The 16,085-nt window shown below is 40.6% G+C and overlaps 1 protein-coding gene across 2 annotated transcripts in view; it reads right to left on the bottom strand.

The window, feature by feature from the left end:
* LOC119490269 (fibulin-2-like) overlaps window positions 1-15,231 on the bottom strand; it is a 29,596-nt gene extending 14,365 nt beyond the window's left edge. The window contains exons 1-4 of one of the 2 annotated variants that reach the window (XM_037773545.1): window positions 15,141-15,231; window positions 9,829-11,161; window positions 1,563-1,677; window positions 1,053-1,182 (exon numbers count right to left, since the gene is read on the bottom strand). In XM_037773545.1, coding sequence (XP_037629473.1) covers window positions 1,053-1,182; window positions 1,563-1,677; window positions 9,829-11,155 — 1,572 coding nt within the window. In that variant the 5' untranslated portion in view covers window positions 11,156-11,161; window positions 15,141-15,231. Of the gene's footprint in view, window positions 1-1,052; window positions 1,183-1,562; window positions 1,678-9,828; window positions 11,259-15,140 lie in introns of both variants that reach the window. The other variant, XM_037773546.1, reaches the window with a different exon arrangement.
* Between the last annotated feature and the right edge of the window lie 854 nt (window positions 15,232-16,085).

The following is a 16,085-nucleotide window of genomic DNA, read 5'->3' as shown; positions in this document are numbered from 1 at the left end:
AGGTCAAATTTGATCAATACCTGCAAAACAAGTGACATTCTCATCTGTACTTTGCTTTTAGTTCTAATTAGCAAATGTAACTGAGATGGTGAACACAGTAAACATTACTTGCTAAACATCAGCATGTTAGCATTCATTGTAAGCATGTTAGCCTTTAGCTCACTGTGTCTAAATGGCCTCACAGAGCTGCTGGCGTGGCTGTAATGATAGACTGTTAATCTTGTTGAAATGAACTTTGATAGTTAGAAGTGTAAATCCGGGGCGAATACTCTCCACTTGCTCACACGCTCTCACTCTGCTTCCCTGTAGCTCTCAGCAGGATCACCACTTAGAGTGCATGGGGGCATAGTAGCGAAACATAAAACTGAAGTAATGACCGCTGTGGTTGTAGATGGCATAATATTACTAAATCTACAGGGGTCATACAGAAAAGTGGTGAAAAACGATATTTAACAGCTCTATACTGCAGTATAGAGTCGATGATGGTCTCACGCTGCTCTGAGCAGGTGTATCCTTCAACACACGGGTCAGATGGCAAATGAGCGGCTTGGGAATGTGGGCGAACACGATAGAGTTACACAGTCACCGTGACTTGACCCTCATTGACCGCCATAATAGCCTCGTGTCTACCGCTGCTACTGTTTTACCACATCAATTATCAGTCTGTGTTTCCACAATTTCAGAGAGGCCAACCTATTGACATCTGACATTTCCAATTGGTCTGCTTTGATAGTAAAGCTTGGGGACTGTGGGAATCTTCAGTTGTAATTGGCCCTAAATTATTTTGCCTAAATGAAATAAACTAATTGAATAACAGAGAATTGGCACCACAGCAGTAATGCTCAGAGGACATATCTGGAATAAAAAGAGACTCTCACTGGCTACAGAACCATCTACACGTGTTTTCAATTCTACAGTGACTAATGCATTCATCAATTGCTAATTCAGACTGTATTAGGCTTAAATTGAAATTTACAATGTTATTAAGTTTGACTGTGAACCCAGTGAACTGTGTTTGCCCTTTGCGGGGCTGTCAGGTCACGGATGCTTGCCTTGTAGGAATCGATCCCACATTTATTGCTGGCGTCCTCTTGACACATATCTCCTGCTCTGGCTGCATTCATTCCAGCCAAACACCGACTTTCTCCCCGGGAACCAAGGCAGCACTGTTGTTGGGCAGTCCTGGCAGAGAAAAGCACAAAGGAGAAAAGGACTGCTTAAGTGTTTGGACTGCAACAATGAGTGGGTTGGCTGTTCTTCCCACGAGTGCTGCAGTGCTGACTGAATTGTGTTTTCATAGAAACTGAAATCAAAATCGTATTAATTTGCCAGTCAAAGCTCTGAGGATTCAGTGTTTCCAAAAACACTGAATGGTAATTTCTTTGGCATTATATCTTTTGCATATTTTAATCCCTAATCTAACTTGTTAATAAGTGAAATGAGGTGGATAAACAGTCGACTGCTGTTCCACAGAGGACTATTCAAGATAATTTATCGCGTATTGTATTTAATTATAAGAATTAAGCTAAATGATGTGAGTGGGTGTTTAATAATGGCCTCACCAGCAGATGGAGTTCCTATCTTTTGTGGGTAGCTCCATGTTGTTGCAGTGACCATTAGCTGAAGCCCATTTCTCCCCTGTCTCGCAGCAGGTCTTCACCAGCTCCTTGGCAGAAACTGTAATGAAACACAAACAGTTCCAGCTTTATCCCACTCAGTGCAGCCATGTGTGTTAGAGGAACGACATAAAATAATGGTTACAATGTGAATCCAGCTGGAAGAGGACGGTTAACATTTACCATCACCGAATCCCATCAGTGAGATGCTGTAAAATGTGGTTACAGGGTATTTGAAGTGTAACTGACTTTCATCTTTGGTGGAACACTCTCAGAAATAAACATAGAGTTTGAGAATAGCAAGCACAATGTGTGTTTTTCTTTTCAGAGACTCCTCGACTCTCGCTCTCATTTTCATTGGCAGGGAGAAGTATGTAACCCAAAACTCTATAAAATTACCTTCAGAGTTAAATTGTCCTTTTTTGTTACATCCTGGCTGATCAGAGCTGGAGCAGAGTTAAAGAGCAACAAATTAGCACTTCATTTCAAATTGGGTCAGGGAAGAGACAGAGCAAAAACACATTATCCAGTTTAGAGGGAAAAATGTGTCCGTGTTCCTTCAATAACAGGGCAGCACATTCCTGCTTTGATTGTGGCTCCTAGACTACTGTAGGAGACGCAACTCATGACATGCATGTCTTAACAGTCAGTCACACCATATAGGACAAGACATTTGTCTCTCTGGATATACGTCAAACAAAATATTTCTTTTGCTATCGGGTGTTTTAACTTTAACTTAAAGGTCCCATATTGTAAAAAGTGAGATTTTTATGTCTTTTATATTATAAAGCAGGTTTAAGTGATATATAAATACTGTAAAAGTACCAAAACAATCAATCCATGGAGAAATACACACAGCCCGTATTCAGAAAACTGTGCTTTTGAAACAAGCTGATGGGATTTCTGTCCATTTGTGATGTCACAAATCTACAATATTTAGACCATTTCACAGTTTTAAATGTAAATATACTAAATGTGTCCCAGTTTATTTCCTGTTGCAGTGTATGTGAATGACATCAGCTGACAGGAAGTAAACATGGACCCAAGCTGTTTCCTAGCAACGCAATTCTGTTGCCATTCCGTTGAAATACGCTAACCGGAGCGTTTCAGACAGAGCATGAATACAGGTATTTTCAGACAGACAGTACGAGAAAAATAATCTGTTTTTTGAACATTAAAGCATGTGAACATGTTCTAGTAGAAACCCAAAATACAAACATGAACCTGAAAAATGAGCAAGATATGTCCCCTTTAACTTATCCAATCAGAACCAGACTTACACCTCTTAAATTTAAGTCTTATCATGTTTTATGTGATAACACTAGCCCCCATTGGATTTATGATTATTCATCATGTTCGCTGTTTATATAATACAAAAACAATAACAGAAAAAAACATATTAGAACCAGAGTCTAAAGTCATGGTGACGCTTTGAGCTAAATGCTAATGTCAGCATGTCATATCAATGCTAACATGTCTAGCAGGTATAACAAAGAGTATAACGTTTGAAGCCATTTTGAAACGTCACTTTTTAAGTGGACGTTTTACCGGCGTACGGTAGTCACTTTCAGTCCAAAATGGCGGAAGCGTAGCTTTGCTGCCGGGCGCTGATGTTGCACTGAAACGAACGATTGACTTTCACTTCTTAGCAATATAACGTTACGTTCTTTGGGTATAATGCTCACCATATTCACCATCTCAGTTTAGCCATGAGTTTAGCATGTAAGCATACTATTAACTATTTGCTAATTAGCTCTAGCTCTAAACCATAGACTGACGGACGACGCGTCTCCACTTGACATTTTGACGTAGTTTTGAACCAGAAGGTACAGGTACAGGTACATACATGAAGTTTAACCTCTGCATTTAACCCATCCTTAGGAGCAGTGGGCTGCTGTAAATAGGTCTATAGCTGTCTATGATGTCATCCATCTTCATATACAGTCTTTGCTCTTAACCTACATCCACACTGTAAACACAAAGTACAGCTGAGACTGATGGGAATGTCATTAGTTTTGCAGGTATTTGGTCATAAATCAAAGCAAATTCAAATTTTGGCCTGATGACGGCACCAGATGAAGTCATGGGATCACTTTAAATTAAATAGTAATGCATCCAATATTTGTCAAGTACATTACATCATTAAAACTCCAAATGTATCTATACAGGTGGGACTATAGAGAAAAAGTCAGGGGATTACAAAGGCAAGAGTCCATCCTACATGGGGACCATAAAAACCCATTAAAAGTTTCATGACAATCCATCACATATTTGCTGAGATATTTCAGCCTCGACGAAAGTGGTGGACCAACTGATCGACAGACGCTGAAAGACCGACATCACCATCTGAACCCTCCTTCTATAAATCTTTAATTGGTCTGTTAAAGCCTATGAAATGAAAGTGGGGATCACTCAACAAAAATGTTATTGCAATTCTAAATACTGTATATGAAACTCAGCACAGACATGCGAGAGTGCCTAGGTCATTTCAACTTCCACATCCACTTTATTTTAGCTGAAATAATACCTCTCCTTGATTTATCTATACATGATAAGACCAATTACTCAGAAAAGAGCAAGTAACTGCAGCAGTGTGCATAATTTAAAGGTTTACACAGGAGGAAATCTAAACCTTGAAAGGCACAATGATACAGCATCTTTGCCAGACGTGCAGTTAAACACGTCCCTTTGAACCTGAGTGAATGTATATTAAAAGACAGAGAACATAATTATTCATCCTCCTTCTTTTGCCTCCTATTCATTTTCTCCAGGTGCAATCATTACGCAAATTTGCTCCATGTGTCCATCCAGAATGTGGGATGAAAACAGACTTAAAACACAGTTTATCACCATGTTTGCAAAGGATTTAGTGGATGAAATGACTTTGGAGGGAGACTGCGTTTCACCAAAATAACTACTGAGGATGAAAACATTGATAAACTATTTTAGGCGAGCTCTATCTGAGTCTAACCAGGTCTCTTCCTGTCTCTTTGACAGACCTTCTAATTAAAAGACTATATATCGCAACTTGTTTCATTCAGCTTGTGCAATAATTAGCTAAGCTGATTTATCGTGCTTGCACAATGGAAATCTGAAATACACGCTTGAAAGGTGGCTGAGGAGCATCTCTCTGTTCCAGGCCTGTCATTATATAGTTCCATTAGACCAGCATTAACACCAGATGCTTTGCTCTTGTCCAAATCTAAAAAGGGTGACATCACACCCTTTAAAAATACGAAGCTAGAATAACAACCAAAAGAGGGCAACTCTCAACATGTCTGGAGGGGTCATGAAGCAGCGCACCACCACTAATCAAGGCTCATGTGTCTTTTCTTTTGTGATTTATAATACAGGTGGGCTGAAGAGAACATGACCGACAACGTGAAAAAGAGCACATGCCAAAAGGTCCATGACATACAAACCCACGTGGTTGTCAGATGATTGATGCTGAAAGCTTAAAAGCATGTCCGTGTTTGTGCATGTATATACTATGTTATGTGTGTCTGCAGGCCCGCGTTAAACTCAGGAGGGAGTGACACAATGCTCTTCTCACCTCCAACATGAGTGCTTGCAGAGATATCGTGTCTTTTGAAACAAATAATCATTGTCCAAGAACAGCTGGATGTGACATAACAGGGAGGGCTCCCCTGCCGTCACCATGACTTCATTTCAAAAAACGGCCAATTCGGGTTTCAATTATTGACGTCTTTGTGTATTAATCTCTCTGAGATTGTGAGCCAGCATTCATGTGATCCATCTTTTTGTAGTCTTAATCGGGGTTAAGGTTAGTTGATGCGAACCCAGAGAGCTTGCCTCAATCTTTGATGCTTTCGCACAGTATCCTCCAATCCAATTACACCTCCTTGTGGTTAGATAACCTGAATGAACATACACACTGTTAGGAGGACTTATCACTAATGGTGCATTGAATTATCATGATTTATAGCTTGTGTTTCCTAAAGAGGCCACACATGTCCTTGACACACAAGCATGCACACACCCGTGATGCTTTGTAAAGCTCCTGCTTTTTGCATATTAAATTGGTTAAGTATATTCCACTGCACGCCTCCAACCCAATACTCTCCACATAGTCTTGTAATCTCAACCTGTTTCCCATTGCCTTATCATGCCTTATATATTCCAAGGTGCTCACAAACCAGAACACAGGAAATTTGCTAATTTCTTGCCAGAGGAAATCGACCCAAATCCTGATTTTGGACCTGATGGACGAAAATAACACTGAGGGATAATAATTGGCTGGTTTCACAAGGCTCATCAGAAGTTTCTACATTAGAAATCATTATGATCAATGAAGCATAACTATGAATGTAAGGTTTCATATGAAAGGTTTACTGTGTTTCATATTCAGAGTCTGAAAACATCTGCATACAGCTGCCTGTATGTTAATGACAGAAATACAGATGGAGACAAGAGGCAGATCTGTTATTGTGCTGCAATTTATCACCAATCACTCTCTACTTATGCAGTGGCTCTCTCTTTTATGAGTTGTTTCCTGCATCTGCAGCAGATGTTTATTTTTATTTATAAGCACTGGCGACATGCGGATCAGGCGGTTTTTCAGTTAAGGACATGTTGCAGCAGTGGTGGAAGAAGTACTCAGAATCTTTACTTAAGTAAAAGTAGAAATACCACAGTCTAAAAGTAAAAGTCTCAAATTAAAAATGTTACTTAAGTAAAAGTACAGAAGCATTATCAGCAAAATGTACTTAAAGTATGAAAAGTAAACGTACTTATTATGTACAATGGTTATATTTCTATAGTATATTATATTATTCCGTTTTTGTCACTAACACATACATGAAAGAGCATCTTAATTTTGTAGTTCCTCAATGTGGACACAATTGTAGATACTTACTGCTTACTACTGGGTAGATTTGAAGTATAGTACAGCATCATATCATATAAGAATAGAATATAATGTGTTTTTTATGTAAAAAAGTGTCAAATAAATGTAGTGAAGTAAAAAATGCAATATTTTTCTCTGAAATTTAGTGGAGTAGAAATGTGAAGTAGCAGAAAATGCAAATACTCAAGTAAAGTACAAGTATGTCGAACCCTAATTATAGAGTACGGTCTAGACCTGCTCTATATGAAAAGCGTCTCGAGATAACTTCTGTTTTGATTTGACGATATATCAAAATAAACTGAATTGAAACTGTACTTAAGTACAGTACTTGAGTACTTGGTTACATTCCACCACCGGGAGATACGCCAAAAGTCTTGGAAATGACCTGGCAGGCACCCTAGATTAACCAGAGTGAGCTATATGCTCTTCAAACTGATGTTCACAGCGGTAAAGAAGGGATGAACTCTCACACGGTCGGCTCTGGAATTCACCTTCCTTTTCATCCTTTAAGGAAAATTACACATCTGCTCAGCGCCCTCCCATACGCAGCATGTTGTGACAGCACTGTTGGTAAAAACAAGCAATTCGTCTCTTGTTCCACCTCACCTCGGATGGTTTTTATGCTTCAGTTTCATCAATTTGTCCATGCAATATTCTTCTAGTCCAATGTTATGGCTGGTGCTAAAGTGGGAAGGGAAGTCACCGAGAGGAGAATGTGTGGAGGTGTGTGCTTCAGATGAGATGATTACTGGGAAGATTGGGAAAGCAGCAACCTCACGGGAGACGGGTAATCACACCGGCTCATGAGGGAGCAGTGAGTAGCGTCTGGCAATCAGGCCACAACAGTGGTCTCATTCATCACATGGGTATTATGCCGCTCGCAGGTACAACCCCCAAGAAATCCTATACCAGGTCCAGCCCAGCATCAGAAAGCCTGAACAACCCCATCCCCCTCCTGAGCACACACACACACACTGTGTCTGGCTGGAAAGAGAGAGCAGGAGTTATTGACTGGAAGAAAAAAAAAAAACATTTATTTTGGGCCGTGTTCCACTGCAAAGGCAGACCACTTATGTTTAAAGAGAAATGGTTGTGTTCTTGTAATTAATGCTTTCTCTCCAAATAACGTTAAAATAACTGTTCTGCTAATGGCGTTGATAACAGCCGTTAGTCGAGGCCCTTATCAGCTGAGTTGTTCCTGTCTGTGTTTTAACATGTCACCGCTCTGGAAATCCTCCCTCAGTCCAATGACCTTCACCAACAGTGTCATATCATCTTTCAAACTGAGCAGCCAGAACAGAGAAAAACATTTTCAACTCAATACTCTCTTCCATGAAGCTATAATTCACAATTGAATAGCTGGACTTTATCCTAATGCCCTCATGGACATTGTGGAAAATCTGTGAAAGCAAATATCTGTTTTTTCCCCTGAATGAATAAAAGAGTTTCTATATTGGCTCGCAGACGTTTCACACAGAGTTTCACATCTTACCCAGACATGACCCGAGTCTGTGGCCCTCCTTAATACAACACGTCATGGCAAACAGCAACAAACAGTCAATTCCTAACCTATATTCTCCAACTGTGTGAACTTGACAGGTAGTTTCACTCCCACAGAAACACCTCACAGATGCATTCAGCGTGTACTATACTACACATACCTATGGAGGCCAGTCGCTGAAAGGAACGAAAAGTCCTGACAGGTCTCAACAAAAATCAAAGTGTTGTAAAGTAGGTTAACTTAACGCCTCCAGATAGCGGTTTGCTGGACAAAGCACCAATAATAAGTTCTCAGAATCCTGACCCAATATATTTCAGTCGCCGGAGAGGTTGTAGAGATGAAATGATGAGGCTAATAAATTTCACTCCTTCATAATTTAGTTCACTCACTTCATAGGGAAGTCTTATAATATAGTGAGACTACCTTGTGCCATGAAGCCATAAAGTATGGGGAATTATGATGCAATTAGGTTTTCCTTGGCAGGAAGGATGTTAAATCAGTAACTCTTATGAAAGTGCATCAAATCTGATTAAGTATGTAAAGCAAAGATGATGGCAATGTATGAGATTAGTATCATGGGGCAGATGTAACCTAACATCATGTTTTGGGGTTATGTTTTTCTCATATTTTCCGCAGTGCAGTGTAACTCATCTTCTAGTAATCACTTCATCATCTGCTTCCCTCCTTGTGCCGGCAGCGGATCGGCCGGTATGTCCCGAACATGCTCATAATCACATGAAGGATGCAGACAGGAGACACGACCCTGGAGCTCTCACCAGAGCAAAGTAGGGGAGAAATTGTAATTTCAGCTGCTCTTAAAGGATCTATCAGATATATTAGAAGCATGATAATGTAAATATGGCACCAGGCTGAGTATTATTCGCTACTTACAAAACCTCTAGAGAAATAAATACAGTATTCTCTCAACTTGAATGCATGAAAATGAGAGTATAGTTCTTTTCACTTCTGGGTAAGGTAGATAAATGCTATCGAGGGAAAACAGACTTTCAATGAACAATTGTTTTTCCTGGACCTCTGCCAGCTCGACTAGAGCGATTATGAATTCCTCTTCAAAAGGCAGGATGTGAGAGAAGGAAAAGGAAGATGTTTTCTGAAATAGTAACGGCCTAACATCGTCATTACTAGGCTGTAAATCATCACACTGTGATGTATTGTGATGCTGAATGAATCAAAACATTTTATGTTTCAGATTTCTTTTCAATTCAACTGCTTTCAACCACTTTATTTAAAGGAACGGTGTGTTACATTACACATCTATTAGTGGAAATGGAATATAATATTTAAAACTATGTTTTCATTAGTGTATAATCACCTGAAACTAAAAATTGTGTTTTCATTAGCTTAGAATGAGCCCTTCATATCTACATAGGGAACTTGTCTCTTCACGGAGTTCGCCATGTTGCTCCACCATGTTTCAACAGTAGCCCAGAACAGACAAACCAAACACTTTCTATAGAGAGAGCCTTTTATATATTTTTACCTGATACCTGTTACCTGAAGGCCACCGTAGTTCTCGCGTGAGCCGCAGGGTGCAAAACCGTCGTACCGCCATGTGGCATCTGACTTCTGTTGCTCCTAAAGTAGTGTCATTATGGTAAGGATGGCCTCTGAGCGAGGTGAACGGCATAACCACAGTTCTGCACTCAACGGCTCACATTACAGCGGTCTTGGAACAGAAGGAGTGAGCGGAGGGGTATTCAGTTGGTTGCAATCTGCAACCACAGCACTAGATGCCGCCAAATCCTACACACTGTACCTTTAACAAGAATAATACTGTTGATTATAAAAGGTCAAGATTATTGAAAACTATCATGCTGACGTACCTTCGGTGTCTCCTTCCACATCCTGAAGCTGGTAGTTGTGGAGGGTTTGGGGTTGTCTCTGAGGCTGCTCTCCATCCTCCCTCATCCTGACTGGAGCTCTGCTGGTGGGGCTGAACTGTATTGTGGGATATGAGGTCTGCTCCTCTCTGCCGAGCGGCTGCCTAGGCTCCAATGATACTTTTTCTTGTTCCTTGCGGCCGCCATGACTCCCCGTGCGACTGCCTTGACTGTGTTTGTGATGGCCAGAGTGCCTGGCCCCCTTGTTTCCTCTGGCGGTGTGCGCTGTTTCTTTTAAAGCATCCGGTACCACTCTGTTTCTGCCACTGTTATGTCTAATGGTCCTGTCACTGATTTCCTGTGGCGTCCTGTGGTCCTCTGTGGTCACTCTCCGTGTGATTGTTGTTGTTTCACTCTCAGCCTCTGTAGTCGTTGCGTCCATGCTATACGTGACCTCACTGCTCCTCTCTGCATCATAGCCTCTTTGTGTCTCCCTCAGCTCCTGTCTTCTGTCATCATGGGAGCTGAAGTAAGTGGAGCTTGACTCTGGGTAAGCCGGTGGTGCCGTAGTAGATTCCAGTGGTCGGGCCAGATCTTGGATAGTGGAAGACGTCGGCCCTGCCAGCGCGTAGTCATAATCCCCCGTGCCAAAACCGGGTGGGTCCTGCTTATACAGCGGTAAAGTGTTTCCCAGTGCCAGCTTGGAAAATGGTTCCACAGGACTCGTTTGTCGGCCGTCATGGCGGCTGCTAACGTCTCTCAAAGGGTCGTTGTTCTCAGTGGTGGTGACCCACATGGGCTTATTAGAACCACGAAGGTCACACCCGGGGATAGGTGAACACATTACCCTTCCACCGTTATTAGGACAGTGGCACACCTGACACCGGTCAATATGAAAGGAGTGTCCCGCCTCGTACTTCTTGTTGTCATGGGTACAGCCAATCTTCCCACATTGCGGACATCCATCTTGAGGTTGTAAAATGTCAATGCAGTTGGCGGGGATTTCATGGCACGGGATAAAATGACAGCTTATCTTCCCTCCTCCCTGGGGACAGGAGCATTCAGTGCTTCCAAAATCCACAAAGTAAGATTCCCCCTCTGGGACTTTCCCTTTCCGGAAGCCTGCTTGAGTGCAGTCGTAGTACTGGTAACCTTCACAGGTGCAGCCCCTTTGTGTACAGGTGGGACAGCAGGCGCCCTTCTCTAAAACCGTCTCGATGCAGGTCTGCAGAACGGGACAGTCCACACCTGTGCAGTCTTTCTGGCTCAGACAGGTGTCCATGCATAGAATCAGCCAACATAAAGCCAACGTTGCCCTCTGAATATTCATTTTGCACTAAAAAAAAGTACAAAAAAATAATATTTTAAGTCAGTTCTTCAAAGTAAGCGTCTCTTCAGGCTAAATGTTATTCCAGAGGAAAAAGAGTTTTAGCCTGTGAAAGTAAACAAATGATATATTTACAGTACAAACGTTGTCTGGCATTCAACTTGATAACAATCAGCGTCCTATTATTTTTTGTTTGTTTTCACAGTTAATATCAAAAGCACATGTTTTAACTTAATAACCCGTCTGCTTTAATTTGGCCACCTGCCAAATGCACATTTTTCCATGCCTACTTTTTTGGCACCACAACAGGGGATGAAAGCTGGTGGTTACATTTGATGATTGCACATGGAAATTTGGCCAAAGGTAAGATTAACTGGGGGAAATATGTACAAAAATAACCAGACGAAAATTGTCAGATGTTGCAAAAACAATGTTGAAATAACAAAACCTCCCTTCTATGACATAGTTTGCCATATAAAAACAGCATGCTAACTGCTTATCTGAGTTATCTATTTGCAGCATATGTTAGTTTATTCTCATGAAATGTTTTGCTTCCCCACAATATGTTGTGCAAATACTGTACAATCATTTTGAGTCCATTGTTCATTTCTGCCTATAATAGCTGGTGGAGCTTGTGCTCCTGCAGGGATAACACACCACTGAAATACTGTGTAAACTAGCAGAAATGCTGTTATGAAAAATGATGACATATTGTAATGAATAAAGAGATTACTGGAGCAGAGACATAGTGGCAGCACAAAGTCAGAAAGTGACAGGCTTGATCCTGTGAGTAAGTGATGTGACTTTGAATCAGCGAGCACATTGAGAACCAGGTGTTTTCTATTTTACTTTTCCTGTTTTTCTTCACTGCTTGCTTTTGTGCCAATCGCGAGAGACTTATGTGACATTTCATGCTTAAAAAACCAAAACAAAGTCTGGTTCAAAATTGGAGATTAACTCCAAATCGTTCTGCATGACAAACTTGTCTTAAGACATTTCCTGCAGAAATGTTTCTAACCAGTTTCAGTGGTGCTCTTCCCCCAGCCTAATCTGTTATCACATTTTCCCCAAACTGCATGTCCTTGAAACAGATTCCCAATAAAATATGAGCAGCTACAGAAAGCAGAGGATAGAAGATGTTTTCCTTTAATAGAAACATACTTGTGTTCTTGGAAGTATGGTGCTCCTGCTGCAACATACAGTATTTACAAGTACTTGACTTGACTCCAGATCATTTTAGAAAATAAATACATGTGTGAACCTGATTATTTCAAGTGCATCTACCTGACTGTGCACTGATACTGGCGAATCTAATTCCAGCTGTGCTGAGCAAAACATGCAGTGCATCTATATGAAAATAATGAAAATACTATTAAATCTAGAGGCCTTCAAAATAATCAACACAGTCTCACGGCAGTTCATGAAATAGTCATGAAATTTAATATATTTGATTTGTGTACACAGACGCAAATTTCCCTCTTTTTTCGTGACGCTGTGCACGACTTTCAACAACATATTCTTCATGCGTTTTCCAGCAACACGTGACTTACTTGTCAATTTCCACTCCAGTCTTTTCAAAATAAAACTACTTAGTGAGGTTTAGGAACAGATCGACTTGGTTAGGCTGAGGCAACAAACTACTTAGTTAGGTTTAGGAACAGATCGACTTGGTTAGGCTGAGGCAACAAACTACTTAGTGAGGTTTAGGAACAGATCGACTTGGTTAGGCTGAGGCAACAAACTACTTAGTGAGGTTTAGGAACAGATCGACTTGGTTAGGCTGAGGCAACAAACTACTTAGTTAGGTTTAGGAACAGATCGCGGTTTGGGTTAAAATAACTCCGGAAGTGCTGAAACTTAAGTACGGAAGTTACGTGACAAATAAATCAATTTTGACTTGCGGTTTCACACGAGGTATGACCACCGGTCTCCTGGGTAAAAGTCCTGTGTTTTTTGACGTTTTTGCGTGGATTACATACAAATAGATTTTGTGCTGTCCATCACGAAAATAAATGTGAAATTCGTGTGTATGTACACAAATCAATACATTACATTTTGTAACTATTTCACAAACTGCTGTGCGACTGGGCTGAATAATCTAGGGGTCAAAGCCATGAAACAACACAAAGTGCACTGCAGCTCTATTTAGGGAATCAATGATGTCTTTGTGTTCTGCTGGTACCAAATCATTTTACCAGATCTTGGAGTCTTTAACAGGCTCATGGCTCACCGCTGTGGTCTGTGGAGCTCTGTTGAACTGTGTTTGTCTACAACATTCAAGTGAAAGGGGGAAAAATCAAAGGGACTGTTTGTAACTTTTTACACGTATAAATGTACCGGGTCGGGATCCCATGCACGCTCGCATATGTGTGCTCGCGTGTGGCCAGAGTATCCGCTCCGCTGCCTGCTTGCCTTCACTCACACACCGCGTGCGTTCTCGCTGTCTCGCTCCACCTCTAGACGTGCATGCGCGCTCACTACACACTGCAGAAGAGTTAGTAGCTCTTTGTGCAGAAATACATGCTGCAACTCCTCCAGACCAACAGAGGTTTCTCGTGTCTTGTGAAGAGACGGGTTACGTTATCATCTCCGACCGGGTGCCGGTGTCTCCCTGCGGGCGCAGTTGGGAGGCGATAACGTTTCTCGCTGAAGCAGGAAAAGCTAACACTAGGATCAGCATTGATTCATGGAGAGACCTTCGTCTGGTCAGCTAACATTACTGCCAAGCAGCTGAAATATAGAGTGATACTGTGGTTTTAGCTGACGTGTGTCGCCTCACTGTTTTGAGCGATGTTCGTTCATGTCTATTAAGAGCAAGCGAGCGCGAACCTGACGCTGACTTTCGTTGACTTAACGGCCACAGGTGTCGCTTTTAACTAGCATTTCTGAAACTTACAAACAGTCCCTTTAACACAGGAAAAAAGGCCACTTGGTGATAATGAGATCTGATGGAGTGAGAATGACTCATGTGGTTGTAGCTCTAAACACCTTGGTTGGGCTGTTTTCTGTCTGTTGGGTTGTTTATTCCCCTATCAGCTCAGGGAATGTCCCACAAAGGATTTCAAACAGAGACTGTGTGCCTTGTCATCCCAGTAGCCAAAAAATGACCTTTATCCTTTTGGCTCACTGTGACCCCAGGCTGCGCGCACGCACACATTACGCACGTGCAAACACTGTTTTCACGCATCTACCAGCTCCTGAACGCACGAGCTGAACACGCTGAATCACTAAATATTCCAATGACCTGACGTTAAGGAGGATGCATGTGTGCGCCCATGTAAATGATATTACTATATATTTATTTGTTGATTTAATTTATTATTACTCTCGTATTTTTGTATTATTATTGTTTTTTTTTGTTATGTGTGTTTTTTTTGTTGTTGTTTTTTAACTCTATTCTTTCTTTTTGTCATTATTATTATTATTATTATTTCTTTTCTTGGTTTTGTTTCGGTTTTGAATGTTGAGGTTGTTTTCTCTATAGTGTACTTGATGGGTTTGGCTGTAAGCTCATCTACTTAAAAGTTGTTTTATAGACTGTTGTAATTACGAACTGTGGATTGCATATATGAAAACAGCCTTGAAAAAAGGGGAACAAATAAAGCATATATAAAAAATATATCTTCCTATGAATTAAAAAAGGACTCGTAGCGTACGTATGTATGACAGATTATTTGAAAATGCACATTCGCTGTCGGATTGGGGACTTCAGCAGCACTTGTCTTAAGTTTGATCAAACCTCTAAATTCTTTTCTCAAGGCAACTTCAACATTTGGACTCCACGGGCACACATTAAGTAAAGCATGCAGGACAATTAAAGTGCCAGGATATTAACAGGAACACAGGAAATGACCTCTCAAGTAAGAAACAGACAAGATCAATATTGATCACAGAATTTATAATCCAAAAAAAACCCAAATGCTCAACATATCAAATTTGTGCACTGACTGATCGATTGTTTTTATCCATAAGAGATAAGGTTGCCTACCTTGCGTCTCTGACCTGCAGCGCTGCTCTGCAGAAGGAAACTTGTGTGCGTAAAGTTTGTGCGCTGACTCCGACTTGGGAGTCTGCTGGGAGCAGCCTGCTGCTTTTTAGTTGGGGAGGGAGAGGGCGGGACAAACTTACATAGAAGTATTTCCAAATCTTTCGAAATGATGCATGTTCCCTTTTTCTGCATTACAGTCATCCAAATTACGAGAAATGACTTAAGATGGAGCGACTTCAGTGGAAAATGATTGTGATGATCCCAAAGATACACTGTTAAGAATTTACCAGTAAATTAACAGTGATGAACTGATGGCAGCAGGGTTGCCTTTATGTTACTGTAAAATTAACATTATTATACTGTCGCTGAAATGTACAGCTTTGTACTGTTAATGAAAAATACAGTTTGAACTGTTTTTTTTTTTAAAAATAATTTCACATTATTTTACAGTTAATTTACTGTTTAAAGATACATTATATAGCTGTTTTTCCATCTTTCTTTTACATTATCTTACTGATTTGTTTTAATGCACTATTTAGGTTGTATCTTTTACATACAACATTATTTTTTGCCTAGATGAATAGACTTAGCAGGTTACAGACAGGAATAGTCACACTAAATACAATTAAAGGCACTTGTTAGGAAAACGGCTATAATAGACTTGTTGACACTTTTCCCAAAATGTCTGTCTATAGCTGGCTACAAGCACAGAATGCAAACCATAACAACATGTGAGTGAAGAACAATATAGCTAATTCACTGATTTTACAATCATGTACAATGTACAAGCCTCACATGTGCAGATCAGGTCCCAGAATTAAAAAAATACTGTATGAAACTGTAACTGATGATACTTTAGACAATTGATCAGCAGTAAAGTGCTGTTTTTTAAGAATGCATTATAGTTCAGTTAAAAAACGGCCTATGAGCGTAATTTAGGTTTTC

This window comes from Sebastes umbrosus, chromosome 6 (genome assembly GCF_015220745.1).
Source record: "Sebastes umbrosus isolate fSebUmb1 chromosome 6, fSebUmb1.pri, whole genome shotgun sequence".
In the NCBI taxonomy this organism is placed as follows: domain Eukaryota; kingdom Metazoa; phylum Chordata; class Actinopteri; order Perciformes; family Sebastidae; genus Sebastes; species Sebastes umbrosus.
The sequence above is the reverse complement of the archived record's forward strand: the minus strand, read 5'-3'. Positions and strand labels throughout refer to the sequence as shown.